General features: G+C 58.1%; 1 protein-coding gene and 1 long non-coding RNA gene across 3 annotated transcripts; both read right to left on the minus strand.

Annotated features, from left to right (window-relative positions):
* Nucleotides 1-572: 572 nt before the first annotated feature.
* On the minus strand, nt 573-14,836 carry CCDC27 (coiled-coil domain containing 27). The gene is made up of 12 exons (XM_088022634.1): nt 14,648-14,836; nt 14,018-14,150; nt 12,835-12,945; nt 12,100-12,257; nt 9,333-9,512; nt 7,987-8,067; nt 7,301-7,676; nt 7,008-7,138; nt 4,925-5,002; nt 4,428-4,640; nt 2,278-2,382; nt 573-862 (listed from the first exon to the last, which is right to left on the minus strand). Exons 1-12 carry the CDS (start codon nt 14,834-14,836, stop codon nt 737-739), a joined length of 1,881 nt encoding a protein of 626 aa, XP_087878760.1. The 3' UTR covers nt 573-736.
* Nucleotides 14,837-18,275: 3,439 nt separating this feature from the next.
* LOC148164572 (uncharacterized) lies at nt 18,276-22,022 on the minus strand. Of its 2 annotated transcripts, XR_015768026.1 has the most exons (3): nt 21,505-22,022; nt 20,595-20,927; nt 18,276-20,448 (listed from the first exon to the last, which is right to left on the minus strand). It is a non-coding gene; the product is annotated as an uncharacterized LOC148164572 (long non-coding RNA). The 2 variants fall into 2 exon arrangements; XR_015768025.1 differs by having other exon boundaries at nt 18,276-20,927.
* Nucleotides 22,023-22,795: the final 773 nt, after the last annotated feature.

A 22,795-nucleotide genomic window follows, 5' to 3' on the forward strand; every position in this document is an offset into this window, starting at 1 on the left:
GGACTCTGGTGCAGAAGCGGGCCCTGGAGCCTCCGGGCGCTCCTGAGTCTGATCCGACAGGCGAGGCGGCCCAGCCGGGGCGCCCCCCGGGGAACCTGCGCCGAGTTCCCAGCTCCGTTCCTCGGGTTCCCGCACTGGGCCCGCCGCGAGCGCGAAGCAGGAAAGGCCGGGCGCGCGCACAGGTGGGTGGGGGTGGAGGACGAGAGCAGACGCCGCGGGCGGGTGCCTGCATGCAGCGCGTCGCTATGCCCAAAGCCTGCGGGGTGCGGGACGCACGCAGGGTGAACTGCGCAGATCAGAGAGCCTGGCCTCCTGGAGCTTCCACTCCCGCAGCAGTCATGGGAACAGGAGTAGACGATCGCCTCCACTGTCTCCCAGAGGGGTCGCAGCCGCGAAGTGGTGCCCCAGCCAGGGGCGCCCCCACCGCACAGGTTTGTGCCGCAGGTGTTGGGAAGGGGCGGATAGGCACCGGGTCTCAGGCCTCCTAAGCCTGGGGCCTCAGGGGTGGGCCCTTGCTCAGTGTGGGGGTCTCCCCAGGAAGGAGCCGGGGGGGCAGATGGGGGCTGTGGTGGTCGCGCAAGCCCCCACGAGTCCCCCCGGGAGGCGGAAAAGCTGAGTCCGTGGCCAATGGCAGAGTTTAATTCTAAAGCGAAAAGGCCGGGCTACACAGGGCTGGCTCCCTGAGCTGGGTGCCGGCCTCCGCTGGGCTGGCTGGCGTCTGGGGCCCCGGCTGGGTCTACTTGGAGGTTATCTTCTTGGACTTGTTCGGGGAGGACGAGGCCTCTGTCTGCTGCAGGGGAGGCACTCTGGCGCCTTTCTGTTTGAGCTGATTGTAGTAGTCGTCTCTCTCAGAGATGATACTCTGCAACAGAAGCCCGGGCCCTCGGTGGTGGGGACCGCGCCTCTCCTCCCCGAGCGGGGGGGCGGGGGCGCAGCAGTGGTGTGCGCTGACCTGACCGCCGGCTCTCCAGCGGAGAAGGCTCTGGTCTGTGGCATCTGCTAACTTCTGGGCTGGAAACACTCCCCACCTCTGCTGATCCCGCCCCGGCGATGAAGCCACAGAACTCAGCCCGACACGGGCTGGCGTCACCTCTCCCCTGAAGCAGCACTAACTGCACTTATGTCCTCTGAGGATGTCGAGTGGCCCAGACCAAGAGACCTCAGAGGCCATCGAGTCTGTCCCTCAAGTCCCTTCTGTCCTGCGCACAGGGAGATGGCCAGCCCCTCCCTCAGCTCTGCTGCTTTGGCACATCACTGTTTTGCGTGCAGCAGAGGAAAGGGCTTCTTTCCTGGCTACTGGCGGGTACTGATGACTCCTCCCATCCCTCTCTCCTTCCCTCCCTCCTCCCTCTCCCCCACACCAAACAACAGGAGCCAGGTTGCAGAGACCTTTGCAGGCTGCAGAGACCTCTCCCCAGGTCCTCTTGCAGGTCTTCCCCCTCCCCAGACTGTTGCCACCCTACAGGGGCGCTGTCTCCCACGACATAGGAGAAAGGAAATCAGGGGAAATGTGGGTGCAGAAAGGTCATAGGCACCTGCTGGGGCAAAGGGCCATGTTATGGGAGGCTTGGGGCGTGGGGACAGAAGCGGCCCCTAGTGAGAGTCCATATGGCCCTGCACAGAGCACGTGACAGTCAGGGCTCTTCTCCCAGAGCCCTCCCCCCACCATGCCCAGAAGGCAGACAGGCTCTCTCCCAGGTGCAGAGGGAGGCTCTACTGCTCAGTGAACTCAAGAGCCAGCCCACAGCTTGTCAGCCAAGGCCCACGGGGGTGGTGGCTTGCCCCTGCCAGCCCCAAAGCCTGCACTATTTCTCCTGCACCACCCTGCCCCGTGAGGCCTCTGCTTGGGGTCGTCAGGATGACAGCCTGAACCAAGGCCAGGGAAGGGGGGCCACGCCGGGGTCCTGGCTGCGCAGACGAGGATTCCAGCTGAGGCCACGCTGAGGTGCCAAGAAGCATCCCCAAAGAGGCTGAACTGGACAGAACCTGGCGGGGCGGGGGGGGGGGCATGTTCCTGCTGCTGGAGAATCTCCAGGACCCCAGCAGCTTGGTCCCCTCCTCACTGCACCCGGAGCTGAACGCTGAGAGCAGCCTAGCCATGGGGAGATCTGGTCCCCTCTGCCTGAGCAGAGAGCAAGGATGATCCCAGGGGCACAGTGAATGGTGACACAACCAGGATGAGAATGGGGGTCCCCTCAGCCCCCTGCCGCAGATCAGCAAGCGTCACCCTAGAGAGGCAGCCTCAGGGACCAGGAAACAGCCCAGCGCTGGATATACCTGCAAAGCTTCCAGAATGTCATTGTCAGAGATCTCAGTGGCAAAGGACTTGACCCCGGAGGTGCTGAAGGTGGCCTGGATGATCTTGTTTCTCAGTCTCTCAAGCTGTGAGCAAAGAGAAGGAGGGGGCAAATCACGCCCAACCCTGAGTGAAGCCTTCCAGAAGGTAGATTTGTCCTCACTTTTCGAAGCTTTAGGTACTGGAAGTGTTTGGAGAGGCCAGCTGGTCTGCCTGTGAGCTAGAAGGTGCCAGATCAAAACTCAGACCCAGGGCGGCTGGGCACCCAGGCTTTAAGACTTTCTACTATTTTTTTTTTTAATTGAAAAAGTAAAACCTGCACATGGCTTAAAAAAGAAAAAACAGTACAAGGTCTCCAAAGCATCCGCCAGGCCATCGTCCACAAGGGAGCTGGCACTCCCTGCCCCCAGGGGAGACTCCGGGATGCCCCTGGGAACACCCTGCAGGCTTATCAGCCCCTCACTGTTGGCACTGCAGGGAACACCTGGCCGTCCCTCCTCTTGGACCCCCAGCCCTCCCTCCTTTTCTTGGGATGGTGAGGCAGTCCTCAGTGGTTTGCATTAAGCAGCCATGAATGGGGCGGTAACCAGGAGTTAACTAGGACGGAGCTAAGGCTGTCTAGTCTTGCTGCCATCAGCATCATTGTGCTGATATGCATTGTTCATCTCCTCCACTCTGAACCCCAGAAGCACTCAGATGGGCCCCCCAAGTTATGGTGGCAGCTCAGCACCCGCTCCTCACCCTCAATGAGCAGAAGCCCTGATGATGCAGAAACGTCCCGTGAGAGCCGGCCTCAAGAGAGTTTGCATTGCCTCAAAAGGGCTGCAGGCCGGTCCACTTTGCCCCTGGGACAGCGTTGAACTGACAGAGGGCATGTTAGGAGCCCCTGGACCTTGGGTGGGGAGGGGGTTTCCTTTCTTTCCAATGTGGATTGGTGCCAGCTCTGCACCCCATACCGTACTGGGTGTAGGGAAGGGGGGCCCGCCCCCTGTACCGGAGGTGACTGCTGCTGGGCAAGGGGTGGCAGTCACCCGGAGTGTCCGGCCACAGTGCCCCACGCCTAGGCTGCTTCAGGCGTCACTCACGGGTCACGCACCACTTCCAGAGGACCCCAGACCTGCCCCCACAAACTTTCTCAACACAGCATTCCAGGCGCTACCAAACTGAGGCGAGAACCAGACCGATGATGCACCATCCCCCGCTCACACTCTAGCCGGGAGGACTGCTGGATCCCAAACACAGTTTTAGGAGAGACAGCGAGTGGCGGGCGCTCATTGATGCTGCCGAGCCATTCAGCGGGAGGCTGGCTCCTCCGGGCGGGAAGAACACACCCCGTTACAGCAGGCACTCTGGGGGGGCAGGGGAAGGTGTCCTTTCAAAAGCCTACACGCACAGGACTTTCTCTTTGCTGGTTTTTGGATTCTGGTCGGCTCTTCGCCGATTTCCTTTTTGGCCTGGGTCCGTCAGCAGAGGGCACCTCGGTCTCCCTCTGTGCCTTTGCTCACGTGTAGCATGGGGCTCAGATATGGGATCGGGCTCTTCACATCCCAGCACCACCCCCACGCAGCTCTGGGGGCACCAGAGGGTTATTTCGCCCCTCCGGCTGCAGGCTCCTCCTGTGAGCAGAGAGGACGCTAAGAACACCTGCTTTACTAGCTTTGTTCACGAGGTTAGACTTCACTGAGCAGCTTAGACGGTGCCCGACCCCGGCACGCACCCCGGAAACTATAAATAGATGGCGTACCCCTGGCCCCGGAGCGCTCCTGCCTGGCCGGCTATCCAAACCCTCGCGCCCCTTCACAGCACAAGCCAGACACGGCCCGTCCCGCCCAAAATGTGCAAGCCCCATTACACCTATGGTCTCTCCGCCACCATTTCTGGAGCGCCAATTCTGTGCCGGGGGCGGGGCTACGCGGGGGAGTGAGCCTAAGCCCCCGCCTCCTCGGCGCACAACCAGCTTCCCTCGGCGCACGGCCCGCCCCCCTCGGCGCACGGCCCGCCCCCCTCGGCGCACGGCCCGCCCCCCTCGGCGCACGGCCCGCCCCCCTCGGCGCACGGCCCGCCCCCCTCGGCGCACGGCCCGCCCCCCTCGGCGGTGGGCGGGCTCGGGCGCTCCGCACGCGGGGCCTACCCGGGACTGGGCGCTCTCCAGGGCCACGCGGGCCTGCTGCTCCGCCTGCTGGATCATTTCGTTCTTGCTCAGCATCTCCTCCTGCAGCCACTTCCATCTCTGCAGGTGGTTCTGGTTCTGGCTCGCCTGGGCCTGCAGCTTGCTGACCGTGGCGTCGAACTCCGAGATGATGTGCTCCTGCTTTTCGAGTTTGCTCTGCAGCTCCAACACTTGCTGCAGGGGAGCCAGGGAGGACAGGGCAGTAGGCCCACCTGGCCCAAACGGGTCACCCGTGTTCCCCGCCCGTCCTTCCCCCAAAAGACCGCCGGCCCTCATGGAGCCAGCAATGGCAAGGAGCTTCTGCATGCGCTCGCGCTCCTGCGATTCGCTCACCGGGGTGCTGCCTGAGGTAGGGGGGCCCGACTCACTGCGAGGGTGTTTCCAGCTCCTCTTGCCCGCGCTGTCAGGACTTACAACAAGAACAGCGGTCTGGCTGTTTAACCACACCTGGCGGTCACCTGGCGGAGAAGAATGTTGTCCTTCTCGATGATGCCCATCATCTCTTCGTGCTTCTTGTCTTCCCTGAGGTTGGAGAACTGGAAGGCAGACGGGGGGGCGGGGGTTGGCTCAGGGGGACTCGGGGGCAAGACGACAGATGGAACACTTGCATCCAGCTTTTCTCCCTGAGCCTCAGTACGGTGAAAGCAGCGGGACTTCTGCCAAGGACAAGAGGGGCAAACACATGGGGAGCTGGAGAGCAGGGCCCGGAAGGCCAGATCCTAAACCAGCAGGGGTGGAGAGTTGAAAACAAGCCCAGTTCACGCTTCTGGTCCTCAGATCTCAGAAACTGGTGGTACGGGTTCTTCTGGATCTGGAACCTAACGTGGGGAGGATCAGTGGATACTTCTCCAGAAACTAAGAGCGGCAGACCCGTCCCTGCCCTCAAGCACTGGGAGCCTGTGCTGTGTTCACCTGGTGAGAGGCTGGATGTCGGGGGCATAGCAGAGGGTCTCTGGCTAAGGAGGGGCCAGGCGCAGTGGAGGGTGGACCCCCCCAGGCTCCAGATGGGGGATGTGGGGGCCAAATGTGGATGCCCCCGCTGTCTTCCCATCTTGGCTCCTAGAACACCAGCAGCTAGGCCTTCTCATTCCAGGCAAGAAACTTCCAGGTTCCCCGAAGAACTAAGAAGACAACCTTCGAACGCTCGGCTGAGGTGCCCACATGTGCCCGTGCGTGTGAAGCACAAACTTACTGCCACGTGCTCAGAGACCCCACTCAGCTCTGGCACAAGTGAGGCCCTCTCATGAATGACAGACACCAAGACAAAGGGACCCAGGGCACTTGCAGGCGATCAAATATTCAGGAGGTTGAGCCCAGCGAGCGTGAGTGTTCCGTGGGGGATATAGACAAGACACTGAATCGTGAGACAAAAGAAGAAAAAAGGACGTTGGGAGAACAAGAGAGGTCTCGGAAGCCATCCGTGCAACAGAGAAGAGCACGGGAGGCGGCTGTGGATAAAGAGCCAGGAACAGGGGCCGTAGAGCAAACCACCCAGAGATGGGACAGCAAGAAGAGGAAGAACGGGGCTCCGGGGACACCGGGAGGAGTGCTCAAGAAACAAGACGGAGAGAGAAGAAACAAGGTAACATAACCTTCCGGGGCGAAATTTCAGGACACCTGGGACAGAGAGCCCAGTGGTTTTCCGGAGACGCAGCAGCGCACCCAGACCACGGTCCCAGGCAAGCGAGAATTGGGAGTACCCAGGACTGCCCCCCACAGCAGCCTGGGTCGCTCGGGCCCGTGGGGCAGTGCCTTCACTGTGGGCGCAAAGTGCTCTCCCGGCTGTGGTTCGGCATCCCACCAAATTCTGTTGACGTGTAGAATAAGGACATTAGCAGAATATGGTGCCCCCACAAATTTACACCCACTCAATTTTATCAGAAGACTACTGCAGGATGTGCTCCAGTGAAAACACGGGAGTAGATCAGAAAAGGAGGAAACTTCATCCTGTTTGGCAAAACCTGTTTTGAGTCCCAGGTGGGCATGAGCTGCTGGCAGCCATACCCCGAGCATCCCATCACGGTGGGACGGCACCGGTGGGAGGCCGACCGGCCTGTGCTGGGGCCCCCAGGCGGGGCAGGAAAGAGGGAAGCGCTCGATAATGCTAGGATGGAGAAAATTCCAGAATGGGTGCTAGAAGCATACCGTTTGTAGGCCTGCAAAGTGATTCCTAAAGAAGAGTTGAGAGCAGTCGCCCTGGGGGATGGGCACACAAGACGGAAGAGGTCGGGACCCACCCCTGCTGTGTGACAAGCCTGCGGGACTATTTCATTCTTTAGGTTGTGTGCGTGAATAACTTTGATGAAACAAAACACGTAGCAAGGGGTGGGCTTGGCGGAATGGCGGCCTCTCTAAGTGTGCGTGCGCTCGACCCTGGGACTCGAGCACGCGGGGATGCTGGAGAAGGGACCGGGAGCCGAGCAGCCCAGGGAGGACGGTGCGGGCCAGGGGGCGTGGCGTGACCCAGGACAGGCTGCCCCAGCTCGGGACGGTGGGGACGGGCGGGGCTGCTGGTGCCCGCTGCGTGACGGGCATGGCCACCTTGTTGGACATGGCTTGTAACTGGTCCCTCCGCTCCTGGAGCTCCTTCTGCAGGGTCTCGTTCTTCGTGTTCAACATGTGCAGTTGGGATTCCTGGAAATCCACTTGGCGTTGTAAAGACACGGCGGTCCCTGTGTGAGCCGGACGTGGGAAGGAGGGGAGAGAGGGCAAGGGCTAGGAGGCCGAGACAGGGGGGCTCTGGCCCCAGGCTGAGGGCTGCCACCTCCTGCCCTGTGTCCCTCGTCCCCTGGGCCACCCTCTATCCTGTGGCTCCTGGGCCCCCAGCACCCCACCTGTTGCGAGCGAGTGTCTGGTCCTGGTGACCTCCAGCTCTGTCTGCAACTCCTGGATCACGTGCTCGTACTCCTCCAGCTGCGCTATCAGCTCCCGCTCAAAAGCCTCCTCCAGGGAGCGGGAGCTCCCCCTGCGCTGGTCCTCCTCCTCCTGCGCCTGCTCCTCCTCCTCCAGCTCCATCACCTCCTCCTTCTCCTCCTCCAGTTGCTCCTGCTCCTCACCCCCCTCCTTGGGTGTGGCCCCCTTCCTGCCTGCTGGGCCCTTCCCCTCGCCGTCTGCCTTTTCCTCTGCCTCTGCGTCTGCAGCCTCTTCTTCCTCGCCGCCAGCTGCTTCCAGGTCCTTGCCTCTGCCGATCACGGCAGACTCCTCCTGAAGCTGGGAGAGGGAGGGGGCACTGGGCAGGCAAGCAGGGGGCAGGGAGCACTCCACTGGCCGCCGTGCCAGCGCCCCGCTGCACCGTCTCGGGAGACCGCCACTGCCCGGCTCCTCCCTGCACCTGTGCAGGGTGGACAGGGGAGCTGGAGTCCCTTTTCCGGGAGCTGCTCTGCCCCCCTGCACCTGTTCCCCTCAGGTGTGGCTGAGGGCCCACGACGTGGAGCTGCTGGGAGGACGCTGGCATTGCCAGGCAGCCCCGGAGATGTAGCCTGGGCCAAGCCTGCCTGCTCAGGATCCCAGCGGCCCGCACCTGCCTCCAGTGCTGCAGCTCCTCATCTGGGAAGAAGGTCTTCAGGATGCTCAGCCTCCTGCTGGGCTTTGGCGCCGGCTCCTGCAAGATGGCCACATGAGCCTCAGCGTTCCAAACTGCCCCCTCAGCTCCCCTGGCTGATGTCCTGAGACCCATCCTTCTGGAAGGGGACAGCACCCTCTCCATGTTGCAGGGGAGAGGGGGATCAAGTGTCTTCCTGCCAAGGGTGCTGTGTTGGTGAGAAGGGGGGCAGTGACCGGCAGATGAGCATCCCTGGGGGACGGTGATGGCAGATGAGCAGCCCTGGGGGGAGGGTGACCTGCAGATGGGCAGCCCTGAGAGGAGGGTGATCGGCACATGGGCAGCCCTGGGGGGAGGGTGACCAGCACATGGGCAGCCCTGGGGGGACGGTGATGGCAGATGAGCAGCCCTGGGGGGAGGGTGACCTGCAGATGGACAGCCCTGAGGGGAGGGTGACCGGCCCATGGGCAGCCCTGGGGGGAAGGTGACCTGCAGATGGGCAGCCCTGGGAATAGTGTGATTTCTGGCTCCCTTGGACCCGCGCAAGGGAGTGGCCTTGCAGCAGTGGGCACCCCCACTTTGTTCCAAGAGTGGAGGGCCAGCCTGCCATGCCCACGTTGCATGTCCCTGTAGGCCCAGTGTGGGCTCAAGCCTCTCTAACAGCCCCCGGGAGGCCAGGGAACAGGGAAGGCAAGCCGATGCTCCCAGGCCTCTTCAGACTCCTGCTGCCCCTGCCTGCTGGTACTGCACCATCCGTGTCCAGGCAGCTTTCTCTGGTGGCATCTCGGGGATTTGGTGATGGTCCAAGGCCCCCACCCCACCTCACATGTGCCCCTAGCATAATGCCAGGCTGTATCCTCAGGTATGAAAGAAATCAGGTTTTAGAAAGACCGGGTGACTTCCCCACGAGGACCTGCCTAGTTCAGTCCTCTGCCCAGACCTCCCTGCTTTATAGGCAAGGACACTGAGCATCCTGCATCCAGAACAGATCAGGCGAATCCAGGCCACCAGGCCCACAGGGCCCATGGCTAAGCCAGGTCTGGAGACTTCACCTGCAGGGGGCCTTCCGTCCTATGGGATTTCAGAGGGGCTGGCCCTCAGCTTACAGGTAAGGAAACAGAGTCCAGAGAAAGACACAACCTGTCCCAGGCAGGAAAGCAAGCTGGCAGCCAAACACAGGGGTCTAGATGTCCAGCTCACGGCTCTTCTACCCACGAGGCCGTGGCAGCCTTCCTGGATGACGGGGCGTTTGCTGGAGACCTGAGGGCCACCAGGAGCTTTGGACACTTTGGATGCAGAGCCTGCAGCCCGGGCCCTGCACTCACCTTCGTGCACTGGCATACCCATGTCTCCCGGCCCTTGTTTTTAAGGAGGCATTTCAGCATTTTCTTCAAGGCCTCCCTCTCCTCCTGAAGGGCCAAGACCTCCTCATCTTCCTTCTGAGGTGGCACCTCCATCGCGGACAGCCGCTGCACTTCCTCCCGCAGCATGACCAGGCAGTGATCCTGGGCACAGAAGCATGGGTAGCCCCTGGGTGCCACACAGGCTCCCCCCCCCACCCCCGGCCCCCAGACCCACCCTCTCTGGGCGCCTGCAGGAAGAGCAGACCTGGAAATCCCAGCCAATCCTGCCCAAGGGCGGGGACCAAGTCCTTGCCTGGGGAAACTCCTGGCAGCCTCCCTTTCAGGCCTGGTCCTGGCCAGCCCCCCAGTCGCAGTGGGGGATACTGTTCTTCTGCACAGCCCCACAGCGAGCCAGCAGCACCCTCCGAGAGCCACCCCCTGGGGCTTGCAGGGAGCCAGACCCTCTGCCCCTCAACCTTCCGTGCTCAAAATCTCAGTGCCCTCGATTCCTCAGCAGTGGAGACCTGGTACCAACATGTTTGGATAGCTGGAAATGGAAGGACTTGCCATCGGTAGCTCTGAACCGGGAGCAGCGTAAAGGAAGGCCCTGGGCCCGCAGTGCACCCCGCACAGTCCCAGGAGGGAAAAGAAAGGAACTCAAAAGTCCTCCAAATGTTTGGGATTTAAGTGCCAGGTTCCTACGTGGCCCATGAACCAAAGAAGCAGAAGACACACAGGAAGTTAGAAAATGTCTTAAACAGAGCGATAATGAACACTGTCAAGATGTATTGAGACTTGTGGGGTGAAACTGAGCTGCGGAGAGGACAGATTCACAGCCCCCTGTGCATCGGCTAGGGCAAGCAAGGAAACCAGCACCTGAGCATCCATCAGAGGGATCCAGGAAAGAGCTGCGGGCTACGGTGGGAGGGACCGAGCAACCAGGATGGGAACTGGAGGACCCAGCTGGGAGCGGGGGAGGGGGAGGGGCAGGTGCGGCAGGACTGCGGGGGTCTCAGGGGTACGCGGAATTATTCACACGGCTAAGCTGAAATAACCTGGCAGAAATCACCCTTCTTCCCCTGGCTCGTGGTGATTCAGACCCATGCACCTGTCCCACACCAGACAGTGGTTGCTGGAAAGGGGATGCTCGTTTCCACTGGGGCCGCTGAGTGGACACCATGCTGCCATGTCACTGCAGGTGACTCTCTTGCCTCCAGTGGAGACTCGCTGCCTCTTCAGCTCAGACCAGGTGGAGATGAGAGAAAGGGAAGCCTAAGGACAGCTTCCAAGCTCCTGGAGGCAGCCAAGCGGGCAGCCCTTCTCCCGGCCGCTTCACACATGTGAGCTTTCCCCTTCCCACGGTTTGCAAAGAACATCCTTTCACATAGACCTGTGTGGTCCTACCGCTTGATAGCCTCAGGCTTTCCCCGACGTGAAATTGCTTTCCCCAAAGTGGTCACAGGATATCGACACTTCTAAAATCGTGACATCTCTCAGAAAATGCAGAGTGTCAGGAGTAAAGGTAAAATGAAGACTCGTGGAGCCACACTATCTGGGCTTTGCGCACCCACCAGCTGCCCAACATTTTGTGGTGCTCACTTCCATGACTGTCATTAAAGCCTCACCAGCTTTAAAACACCACCAACAACAGAAGGTGATTCTAAGAAAAGAGAGAGAGAGAGACGGCCCAAGTTAGCACTGTCAGGAATGGGAAAGAGGCTCCCTCTCCTGCAGAAATGGGGCGGGGGGCGCCTGGGTGGCTCAGTCGTTAAGCGTCTGCCTTCAGCTCAGGTCATGGTCCCAGGGTCCTGGGATCGAGCCCCGCATCGGGCTCCCTGCTCCGCGGGAAGCCTGCTTCTCCCTCTCCCACTCCCCCTGCTTGTGTTCCCTCCCTCGCTGTGTCTCTCTCTGCCAAAAAAAAAGAAAGAAAAAGAAAGAAAGAAATTAGAGGGTTATTAAGAGACCATTATGCACAGGATCAGGCTAATAAATCTGAAAATTTACATGTAATGGACACATTCCTCGAAAAACATAGCTTTTCCAAACTGAAACAAGAGGGAGAAGGAAGCCTGAGTATCTTTCAAGGACGTGAATTTATGACTTGGAAAACCTGACCCATGAGGACTCTCCAGGCACACATGGCCTCAAAGATGAATTCTTTGCCAATCTCATGCAGACTCTTCCAGAGAATAAAATAGGAAAGAGAAAATGCCTCCCAATTTTTTGATTGTTTGTTCTGAGGCCAGAATTACTCTGACACCGAAAGTAAACAAGGGAATTACAGACAGGTAAACTGTAGGCCAGTCTCTGTCACAAAGATGCAGAGTGTAACATCACAACGAGTCAACTTGTAGGTAGATCTTTGTGTACAAGCTGATTATTACTGTTTTCAAGAATATATTCTCTTAAGTGGAAATAGTGGGTCAAAAGCTATGTGGATGGTTGACGTCATGATATGTGTGGTCAGCTGCATGCTGAGGGGGACGAGATCCATGCCAGCTCAACCCGCCACACGCTGGGATGAAGATGCACAGGGGCCAGAAGGTCTGGAAAACAGGTGAGTCACGGGGGCCTAAGGAGGGTCCTGGGGGTCATTTTTGGCCGCATCTGGAGACCTGCTTGGACAGCTAACCAGATACCCCAACAAGAGCCCTGGGGGGCTGGCCGGGCCCTCCTATCCTGCCGGACGTGGAGCCGGGGCATTAGGGTCAGGCTCTCTGCCCGGGGCTCCACACGCATGTGGCCGTACCTTCTCGTGGATGACAGAGATGTACCAGGGTAACCGCTTCTTTGGGTGGCTCTGCGCCAGGACCGGGCTGCTGGGGACCGGGCTTATGATCTGGGATCCACTCCTCTTCCGCAAGTAGTTGAATTCACAGGCACTCTTACTAAAGGGAAGGAGGCACCCTGTGGGGAAGCCGCGGGGCGTCAGACTTGGAGTGCTGAGCCGCCCTGGGGGCGTTCCACGGTAGTTTCCCCCTTGCAAGACGCCCCTGGGAAACCCTTTGCTGCCCAGCTGGGCTCCTCCACGCCTCCTAGTGCTGACCCCCATCGTCCATCCCTCCCCACCTGCCCCTGCGTGGGTTGAAGAAATGGAGGGAGATCATCAAAGCAGCCCTTGGAGATCCCCAGAGCCTAGGGGTCAGAACACCAGGGGTCACAGTGATGGCCCAGACATTTGTGAGGGGTTTCCTCACATTCAGACAGAGGAGACCTTTGTGTGCAGAGATCATCTTTGGATAAACCAAAGTAAGTATATTCATGCGTGGGAACAGTACATTCTACTCAAGGAGGGATGCATCCTGTGTAAGGGGCATAGGGTCGGGCAGGTGGTCCTGGGAAGGGAGTCCCATGGGGGCATAATCAGGGAGCCCTGGGGAGAGCAGGGGTCCCAGCAGGTTCAGGCAGAGGCCTCAGAGCTGGCCTGCCAAGGAGAGGACCCCAGGGGCATGCTCGTCCCAGTGGCGGCAGGCCCTGCCCTCACCGTCCACCTTTGTGTCGGAGCCCCGATGGCTGCAGGACGGGTCCTGGGTCACCTTCCAGGAATCAAAGCCCGTGCACAACTCCTCGGGCACCTCGGCTGAGGTGGATGAGTCTGCAGAGCATTAAAAATGCTGGCTGACGACAGCTAAGGCCACGTCTTCACAAGACCTCCTGGGCAGGGATGATGATTTCATTTCTTTTTAAACTTCAGGTAGGATTAAAGATGACTTTTGTCACTGGATGTATGGGATTGAACCCTGGGACTAAATCGAACCATGATTCTGTCCTCCTGGCCATTTGTGTGCCCACGTGGAACAGACCGGGTGCAACTTCATCTCTGCAAATGGATGCATCCCCTCCTCTGGAAGGACCCTGCATTCTCATCTGTAAAACTGGCTCAGCCTCAAAGTCTCCAAGAGGCCCCTCTACCCCAATGGGCAGACCCCGTTTCCCCTCAGCCGTCATGAATCATGTCAGTGGCGGGTGCATGCAGGACACAGTGTGGTCTCTCAGCCCATCCCAGCCCTGCCCAGAATTCACGGACCTGGAGTGCTGGCTGCTCTCTGAGGTTCCATCCCTGAGAAAGGGGAGCTTAGGGCCAGAACGGGTGGGGGCTCCTGCTTCTGACATGAACAAGGCCCCCATCGCTAGCCACAGGCTCTAAGCTTCCATTTCCCTGTCCCTAACCACAATGCCATGTGTGGGGACATGAAACCAGTGCAGGCCCAGGAACTGGGAAGTCTAGGGTGCTGTCCGGCCTGGCCACTGCCCCCCGGTGACTGCTGAGTGCCTGGCTCCTCTCTCAAAGCCTCCTGTTCTTCCGGATCAGAACAGTGTGCAGTCACACCTGACGGTGGTTGGTCTCCTTACCGGGATTGGTTCCTATCTTTGGCCTCATGACCTCTTTACTGCAGCTTCTAGAATTTTGAGCCTTCTCCCTCTCCCCTACCCCCAACCCTACTGAGTCTGGTGACTGAGACAAGAGAAAAGCAAGAAGGCTTTTCCTTCCCCCCTGCCCCCCCTGCAGCCAGGTCTTGCTGCGTGCTCCAGCTGGTGCTTCTGCATGCACAGTGAGTTCCCACCACTGGCCACCACTCTGGCTGACGAGCACCAGGAAGGTTACCCCACTCCTCCAGGGAGGGAGGTGGTTTCCATGTGGGGGCCTCCCCGTGGGTGGCTCTCACCATAACGAGACATAGACGTGGCCTTGGTGCTGAACTGAGGGCAGCCAGGGCGCTTGAGAAACGCCTTTCTCAGCTCCTCTAGTTCGGCCATGAAGCTGGTGTCCTCGGGGCCGGGGGCTTGCTTGTATTCACCCTGGTGGAGTGGGGACAGCAAGACAGTGGGAGAAGAGCCCCTGGAAGCCACGTGCACCGACCGCAGCCATCTGCCCTGTTCCCGAGAACCACAGGCTTCGGGACAGGCACGTGTATCCACTGGAGAAACCACCGGCATCCACCTGGGGGGCCGCGGGTGGCTCTCTGGTCTCCTTGAGCTCATGGTAGATTCAGGAGCCTCGCAGCTGTGCTATCCCTTCCTTGTCCTCTCTTCCCTCGACTTCACTCCTTTTTGAGACACCCCCCCCCCCCCCCCGCCCAGGAAGGCTCAGGGCAGCCGGCCATCTTCTCTCCCAGGCTTTCGGGTTGCCAATTCTTTACACTCCCAGAATTGGCCCATCTTCTTCTGTCACCAAAGCATATTTGGAAGGCTGCAGCGGGCGCCCAGGCCCTGAGGCCTCCCATCAAGGGGGAGAAGCAGGTCAGCCCTGAGTTAGCTGTGCCGTGGCCTGGCCGTTCCCCTCCAGGACCCCACACCTTCTTCCCGTAGAAGCGGCTGATGGTCTGAGCCGACTTGCTGAGGGAGCGCTGTCTCCGGCGAAGTTTCCACTCTGGGACCAGGTTGTTCCGGCCGGCCACACACTGGAGGAGCATCAGGCCCTTCTCCATCAGGTTGGGCACCACGCTGTGCTTCTTTGGCAGGCTGGCTCCGCCAACCGGCAACATCCTTGGGGCGGGGGCGGAAGGACTGGAGAATGCCTTGGATGGACGGCCCCTGTGGGCCTCTCTGTCTGGAGCAAGGTGTCAAGGGGAGCAGGGGCTCGAGCGTGGACCTGCCGCCGGGCACAGCCCTGGACACGACCAGCTTCGGAAGCTCCGCGTCCTGTGGGATCCTGGGAGGGTGTACGGCATCACAGATGTCTCCATAGCAACAAAGCGTGTCATTCGTCTTAATTTGCTGGGATTTGTCTTCACTAGGAAGAACTGTGTATCTCCAGTTGCACTCAGCCTTCTGACCATGCGAGGAGGTTCTTTCCTCTGGGGCAGCACACAGCGCACACCTGCACGGCTGACTCCCCTCGGGGTCTGGCATCCACATCTTGGGACTTTTGTCTTTTAAGTACTTCTCCATCTCATTTTTTCATCTCTATCCCTGATGCAGCTGTCACCACTCAAATTTGTCACCTTTCCCTTGCAATAATCTCCCCTGAGTTTTTGTGACAGACTCTTAGTCTACATTCACTCCTCTACATCCGTCCCTGCCCCGTGCCCAGCAGCCCAGCCCACTTCCTCACCTGCACTTGCTCTTGTCCCAAAGCTGCGCTTGGTTACCACTGCCTGAAACAAGGAGCGTGCTAGGCACCCCGGGTTGAGTGAGGATTGAGGTGGCCCCCTGGGTTCCCGGAAGACCCCTGGCATGGGTACCATTGTCCTCACCCACCCGCAGTAATGCTCTGCACCTTCACACCGTGGAGTCCTTGAAAACAGGACCTGTGCAACCCACCGTGTCCCGCCAAGCATCTGTGAATTTGCTAGCACACAGTGAGATGCACCTGGTACTCTGTGTAGACCTGGGTCCAGGCATCTGCCCGCAGTCGTCCTCGCGTGTACGGGTGTGCACACAGGTCTGTGCAAACATCCCCCACATGCACACATTCACACACAAAGCCCAGCCTGTCTTGGATGTGAAACCACATTGGATTATGATCGGACCCGAAGCAGGGAGGCCGGAAGGTGGCTGGAGACGGACCGCTTGAGTTCAGATCCCAGCCCCAACATATTAATATCTCCTTGTCCTTGGCTAGTCCCTCCACTTCTCTGTGCCAATTTGCTCATCTCCACAGCGGGGATACAAATAATACCCATCTCCTAGAGTCGCCGTGAGGATTTAATTAGGAAACAGAGAGAGAGAGAGAGAGAGAGAGAGAGAGAGAGAGAGGGAGAGCTTCCTGCCATAGGCGGCACCTAGTCAGTAAAGCCCCCCCTGGGGACTGTCATCATTGCTACGCTCCTCACCCCGCCTTTGGCATCACCTTGCTGCCTGTCCTGGGGAACTGGGAGCACCTGGTAGTTAAGAATGCGAACAAAGGGGATGATTGATAAAAACAAGTCGTGCTGACCCCTGCTTTCACCCATACGCCTTGTCAGCAATCTGGATCCCCCGGAGGCCCTACAGCAAATTCCTTCTACCCTCACTGAGTGTCCGCCAGGCACCAGACACTGACTGCCCTAGGCCCCAAGGGCACCACGGAGTCTGCCCCACAGCCCGTGTGGCACTGTGACTGAGGCTTTTCTTGACCTTGTGTCCTACCCTTGCAAGGCCGCTGCTGGCTGGATTCAAGAAAAATTGCTCTGACCCTGGTTAGAATGGAAAGGAAGACTTAATTCTGGGACTGCAACAGGGGAGAGAGATTGAAACTCAACGCTGAATACGGCGGGTCGGTGGGGCTTCAGCCCAGGAGCAGCGAGAGGGGTTGTGGGTGGAACTTGCTAAGAGGGGACAGCAAGGGTGGGGGCATTCTCCCTAAGGGCAGGCTGAGCTCTCAGACGCAGGGCCTGGCCATCAGGGGCGCGGAAGAGGAATTCGGTCATGGGTCAAGGGTCCAGGGACTCTCTGAAAACTGGCCTAGGGTTCTTGCTGAATCTGGACTTGGCAAGGATGGACAGGGGGAGGCCATGAGGGAGGCCCCGGCGAGAAGAGGGCTCCGAGGGGTCTGAGGAAGGTTTGGTCAAGGACAGAGTTTTTGTCAGCCGTCGTCGGTCAGGGACCCAGGCTGACCAGGCTCCACCTCCATGACCAGTGTCTGGGCCTGGGTCACGGACGCAGGAGGAAGCAGCTCTCAGGGCCCCTGGCCTGGAAGTGAGGCCCTCCCTTCCGCTCACATTTGACCCCCAAAGCAGGTCACCTGGGGTGTGGCATTACAAAGGGGTGGGGAAATGCAGGCCTACCCTGATGGGTTGCATCATAACCCCCCCCCAAAGGTATGTTGAAGTCTTAACCCCAGGACCTCAGCATGTGGCCTTATTTGGAAATAGGGTCTTCATAGAGGTCATTAGGGTGGGTGCTGATCCATATGACTGGTGTCCTTATAAAAAGGGGAAACTGACACAGAGACTCACGGAGCGGGAGGTCTCCTGAGGGTGGAGGACTGGAGCGAGGCATCTATTCGTCAAGGAACTGCCGCAGAAGTAGGGACAGGTGAGGAAGGGGCCTCCCCTGTAGGTTTTCCAGGGAGCACAATTCTGCTGACACCGAGACTTTGAACTTCTGGCCTCCCAAACTGTGAGAGCATCCGGTTCTGTTGTTTAAGCCCCCAGGCCGTGGTGCTTTATTACAGCTGCCCCAGAAAGCTAGCACACCCACCACATGCTGGGACGTTCGGCCCTGAACGTCGGCCCTCGTGGGAGCTGCACGGGCGATCGCCACGGACAGGAGACACACCCCAGGGCTGGCTTGTGGACCTAGCAGGGCGTGCAGTGTCCAGGTGGGGATGGGCCTCGAGGCCAAGCACACCCCTAAGAGGGGCATCCTGCAGTCTTTGAGGGGAGCAGGGTGAGGAGGACCCTGAAAAGCTTCCTCTGGGAGGCACGCCGAAGCTGAGTCTTGAAAGTCTGGTGGGTGGGCTTGGGCCACTGGTGGTGCGTGAACTTTCAGGCGGAAGCAGTGAAATCCTGCAGGAGCTGAGGCTCCTCCCTGGCTCCGGGTGGCTCAGTGTGCCTGCAGTTTACAGGGACCGAGGGCAGCTTCTCAAACTGTGTGCTCATGGGAGTTGCCTGGGGAGCTTGTTAAAATGCTGATTCCCATTCACCAGGCCAGGAGCAACTCCTCACCTCTGTGGGCGTTGCCCCCACCCTGGCACTGAGTACCCTGGGGGCGGCACCCCGGCCCTGGTGCTGCACCAAACCTACCTTTGACCCCTGGCAGCCATCCACAGCTCTTGCGCCTGTTCAGCCTCCAGAGAGAAGGGCTGCCCGGCCCTCCGAGGGGCCTCCGGAAATGTAATTCATCCACGCCGGATGGCCTGCATCTTAAGTCGACTTATGCTGCACATGACCCTCAAATTTATTGAGGAACCGTGGAGACATTTTCACATGATGCAGTGATAAACCATTTCATTTTTACAGATTCATACCAAAAATCCACCAATAAAGTATGCAACACCAGCCACGTGCTTAACATGCTTTATTTCTCCTAGTCTATGGGAGCCCTGATCAGGCTTCCTTTCATCTTTCCTTTGCCCTGACAAACACGGGGGTCTCCCGTGTGTCTCCTGTGTGCCTGGCTCCACGCTCCCAGCTGGGAGACGGTGGAAACTCCCATCTGCTGGGTCCCTTCTCTCAGGAGGCCTGCAACCCGGAGATCATATGAGGAGATGAACCAAACAGTTGGCTCCTTGATAATGTAGAGTTCCAAATAGAATAGTAATCACTCTGGTTGCAGATTAAAAAGCTAGAGAAGATATTTGCATACCCGTGGTCACAACAGCATTACTGACAATTGCCAGAAGCCAGAAGCGACCCAACGGTCCACTGACGGGTGAAGGGATAAATAAAATAGAGTATGGCCGCCGGATGGAATAATACTCAGCCCTGAAAAGGAAGGATGTTCTGAAGCATGGAGGAATCTTGAGGACATCATGCTAAGTGAAATAAGCCAGCCATGAAAGGACAAACACTGTGTGATTCCACATATATGCCATAGCTAGAGCAGCCAAACTCACAGAGACAGAAGGTGTGAGGGTGGGTGCCAGGGTCTGGGAGCAGGAGTCGGGGGTTAGTGTGGAGTGGGTAGAACTTCAGTCTTGCCAGATGAAAAGCGTTCTGGAGATGGACAGTGCACAACAATGTGAACGTCCTCGATACCACTGAACTATATGCTTAAAATGGTCAATTTTGTGTTACTTCTATTTTGCCATGATTTTATTATTTAAGGAATAACTTTTTTAAAGGTGTTTCCTTTAAAGGAAAGGTCTCCTCTGCCCTTTCCTCCTTCTCTAGCAGATGGAGAGGTGACAGCATGAGAAGAGGTTGGGAAGGGCCCAGAAGAGCTCTCCGGGTTGTCACGGGCTAAATGCCAGCAGTGCGTGTTCTAAGGTCCTCATCGGCACCTGTCGGCTCCCCGCGTGGTTTGAGCATCTCCCGTGAGCCTGACCCTATTCTGGGCACTAGGATGGAAAGTGCTAGCCTAGTGCTTGCTCTTCTTACATTGCAGCGGAGGAAATGCAAAAGCTGAGGAGCAGACACACAGACACATTTCGGCTCGTGGTAAGGGCTCCGAAGGAGAGAGATCCACGGGGGCCGAGGGGGAGGTAGTGGCAGATGCCGTGGGCAGGCTGGAGAAGATGGGCTCTCACGGTGATGTCAGGGCCCAGAGCTGATGCCAAGGAGTCCAGCCCCGGAACATCAGGAAGGAGAGCATTGCTAGCACAGAGCTGCTCACCAGCTGGAGGCAGCAGTGAGCTTGGCTTGTTCCAGGAACAGCGGAGGCCAGATTCTTGGGACCTGGATGCCTCATGGTGGGGAATGGCTACGTGGAGAGTGTAAGAGCTTTAGGGGTACAAGCAGAATCCCCGAGGGTGAGTTCTACTGTACTGGTTTCCTGGGGGTGTCAGACACAACACAGTAGGCCAGGCTCACACCACACACAGTTCTCGAACACTTCCCGAAGTCCAGGGTAAGATGTCAGCAGAGCTGTTTCCTTCTAAGAACTGTGAGGGAGAACGTGCAACAGCCTCTTCCGTAGCTGCTAGGGGTTTGCTGGTGATCTTTGACTGTAGAAGCATCATCCCCACCTCTGCTTCATCTTTGCATGGCATTCTCCCTGTATGCGTGTCTGTGTCCAGATTTCCCCTTTGTATAAGGACACCAGTCATACTGGATGAGGCGTCTCCCCACCCCAGTAAACCTCATCTTAACTCAACCAATTCCATCCGCAATGACCCTACTTCCTAATAAGGTCACATTCTTAGGTATTGGGGGGTTAGGACTTCAACATGTGAATTGTGGGGAGACACCATTCAACCCATAAGAACCTCCCCTTGGGTGGGGGATGGGGTAACTGGGTGATGGGCATTGAGGGCACGTGATATAACGAGACAGGGTGTTACATGCAACTGATGAATCACTGAACTCTACTCTGAAATTAATATTACACTTTATGTTAATTAACTGAATTTAAATAAAAAATAATAAAGAACCTCCCTCGGATAGCAATATTAAGTGCAGGGAGTTCTCCAGACCCGATTCCTCAGCCCCAGAGCACCTAAAACATGCCTGGTGCCTAACAGGTGCTTGAAAAATATGTGGCTGAATGAAGTACCATTTCTGGCTTCAAGGACCTGAAAGAAAAATGCAGCAAACGCTGAGGGCACTCCAGTTTCTTTTCATACTTCAACTCAGTAAATATTTAAGGGCAGTGGAAATGTCAGCCTCATTTTAGGTGCTGGGGACAGTGCAGTGACATCTCTGACCCTGCAGAACTTACATTTTATCCTGAGACATTTGGCTTCACCTTTCTGGTTACTCAGGTATGACCCAAGAAGGCATCCAAAGTTCAAAATCCAGAAACGAGACCAGATCACAACTGGACAGCTGCTTATCCAGTATCCGGTTTTCTCTTTAAACAGAACCTGGGTTTTATGCCTGGCAGGAATTAACCCAGCTAAGACAACATTCCTCAGCTGTGCAAAAGAAGGCACTGGGTTTCCAGAGAGGTCTTTAAGTGGGGAGGGGCTTGCTTAGGTTCGAGCTGTGATCTTCTTACCTTCCATTTTCCCATCTTTAAAGCAATGTCCAAAGTTCCAGACCAGGAGTTGACCTAGAGAATGAAACCATTTGGCTAAGAAAGACCAAGAAAAGAGAGAGAAGCCTGGCTCCCCGCTGATGATCTCCCAGCCCTCAAATGCTTATCTCAGGACATCTTTAATGACACAGAAACAAGACCCCAATCATACAAGCTTTCAGCGGGGCGGGAGTGGAGGTGGGAAGGTCTTCTTTTTTTACTGGCTGAAGGAAATTCATGATATGATCCCTTGCAAGAAAATTATATAAAAAAATAAATAAATTCACCACCCCAAAATGCTTTCAGATTACTTTTGCAGCTATACAGGAAATTATAAAACAAGACTATTATTGGGATGCCTGAGTGGTTCAGTCAGTTAAGCGTGTGACTTCAGCTCAGGTCATGATATCGGGGTCCTATGATCAAGCCCCCTGAAGGGCTCCCAGCTCAGCGGGGAGTCTGCTTCTCCCTCTGCTCCTCCCCCCGCTCATGCTCTCTCTCTGAAATAAATAAATCTTTTTTTAATTAAAAAAAAAGCCGATTATATTTGGTTACCGGAAATCCAAAGTGAAGTTCAATCAATAGAGAAGTCAGTATGAAATAGGGAACTTACCTTGGGGCAGTCAGTCCATTTCACTCCATCACGCAAACCAATCAACTTTCTGGTCTTGTCACCTCGAGAGAAAAGGACTCGATTTTCTCCACATTTGGAGGGTATGTTTAGAGCTGGCTTAAAGAAAGGCGGGGTAGCACCAGAAAATGTATCTTGGAAGGGGTGCAGGCTAGCGCCCTGCTCAGCTCGGATGAGACAGGGTGCCACACCTGCGGATGCTCGCGCGCACCCAAGGCCGCGCAGGTGCCCGAGTCCAGCACCCTGACGGTTTCAGGGCCTTCGTTCATAAAACCCCAGAGAAATTCAGATGCCCCAAAAGCCTATGATTTTTGTTACTTTAAAAAAAGCTTAATTGCAAAGCCAATTTTTGCAACGATAGACCTTTATACGTGAAAAAGCCCTCTCGCCGATCAGGGAAACCCTGTAGGGGGAGAGGCTCGGCAAATAGAAGCCCAGCAACCGCCCAAAAGTGAGGGCGGCGGGAACCTGGAGACTTTGGCCGTCATTCCACGCCACGCCCGGGCCCCGCCCCGCAACCGGAACCACGCTCTTCCGGGAACGGCTTCGGCCCCGCCCCGCGCCCAGAGTCCCGCCCCTCACCCGGAGCCCAGCCCCCAGCCCCGCCGAGGCCCCACCCCACATCCAGAACCAAGCCCTTCTCAGAAGTGTTCCAGCCCCGCCCCACTCCGACCACACCCCAAGGCCCCCGCCCAGACCCCGCCCCTCACGTGGAGCCCCGCCCCCTCACAGGGGCTCCCGGCCCCGCCCCGCGCCCAGAACCACGCCCCGCGCTTCCGGGTCCGGGTCGGTGCGGGGGCACAGGAGCTTTAAACCGCGGGGCGGTGGCCGGCGATACTCCCGGTCTGGCCCTCAGCCTCCACTCGCACCCTGGGGCACCTCCGGCCTGCGGACCCTGTCCTTCCCGCTGGCCTCGGGTGTGTGCTCCCGCCTCCCCAGCGCCATCAGCTCCTCTGCCACCGGCGCCCCGTCTGCTCTGCTAGCCACCTTGCCGTGTCCCCGGCTCTCCAGATGAAAGGGCCGTCCGTCCCTTCTAAGCAGGCCGACCAAACACTGCCCTCGGATGCCTCTGACGCCTCGTCGTCCGGCGGTGTCACCAGAGCCCCCGGCCCCCTTGGCTGTCTCTGGGCTGCGGAGCGTGGAGTGGGTGCCGGCACGTGCTTTCCGTTGTTGATGGCTCCGTGACGTGGCGCGAGCCGGCAGAGCCGGGTGTGTGGCCGCCGGGATGCGGATGCCCATCCCGTCGTCAACGAGCCGCGGCTACCGACGCCGC

This window comes from Eumetopias jubatus, unplaced genomic scaffold (assembly GCF_037043125.1).
Source record: "Eumetopias jubatus isolate StellerSeaLion01/CBP00866 unplaced genomic scaffold, mEumJub1_p1.0 scaffold_4, whole genome shotgun sequence".
NCBI lineage: Eukaryota > Metazoa > Chordata > Mammalia > Carnivora > Otariidae > Eumetopias > Eumetopias jubatus.

Excerpts from the sequence above, each read along its gene's own strand:
- CCDC27 (XM_088022634.1), bottom strand. The coding sequence starts at position 14,836 with ATGTTGCCGGTTGGCGGAGCCAGCCTGCCAAAGAAGCACAGCGTGGTG. Across the intron at positions 8,068-9,332 it reads GGGTATGCCAGTGCACGAAG|GAGCCGGCGCCAAAGCCCAG; the intron begins GTGAGTGCAGGG and ends GCCATCTTGCAG. Across the intron at positions 2,383-4,427 it reads TGGAGAGCGCCCAGTCCCGG|CTTGAGAGACTGAGAAACAA; the intron begins GTAGGCCCCGCG and ends CTTTGCTCACAG.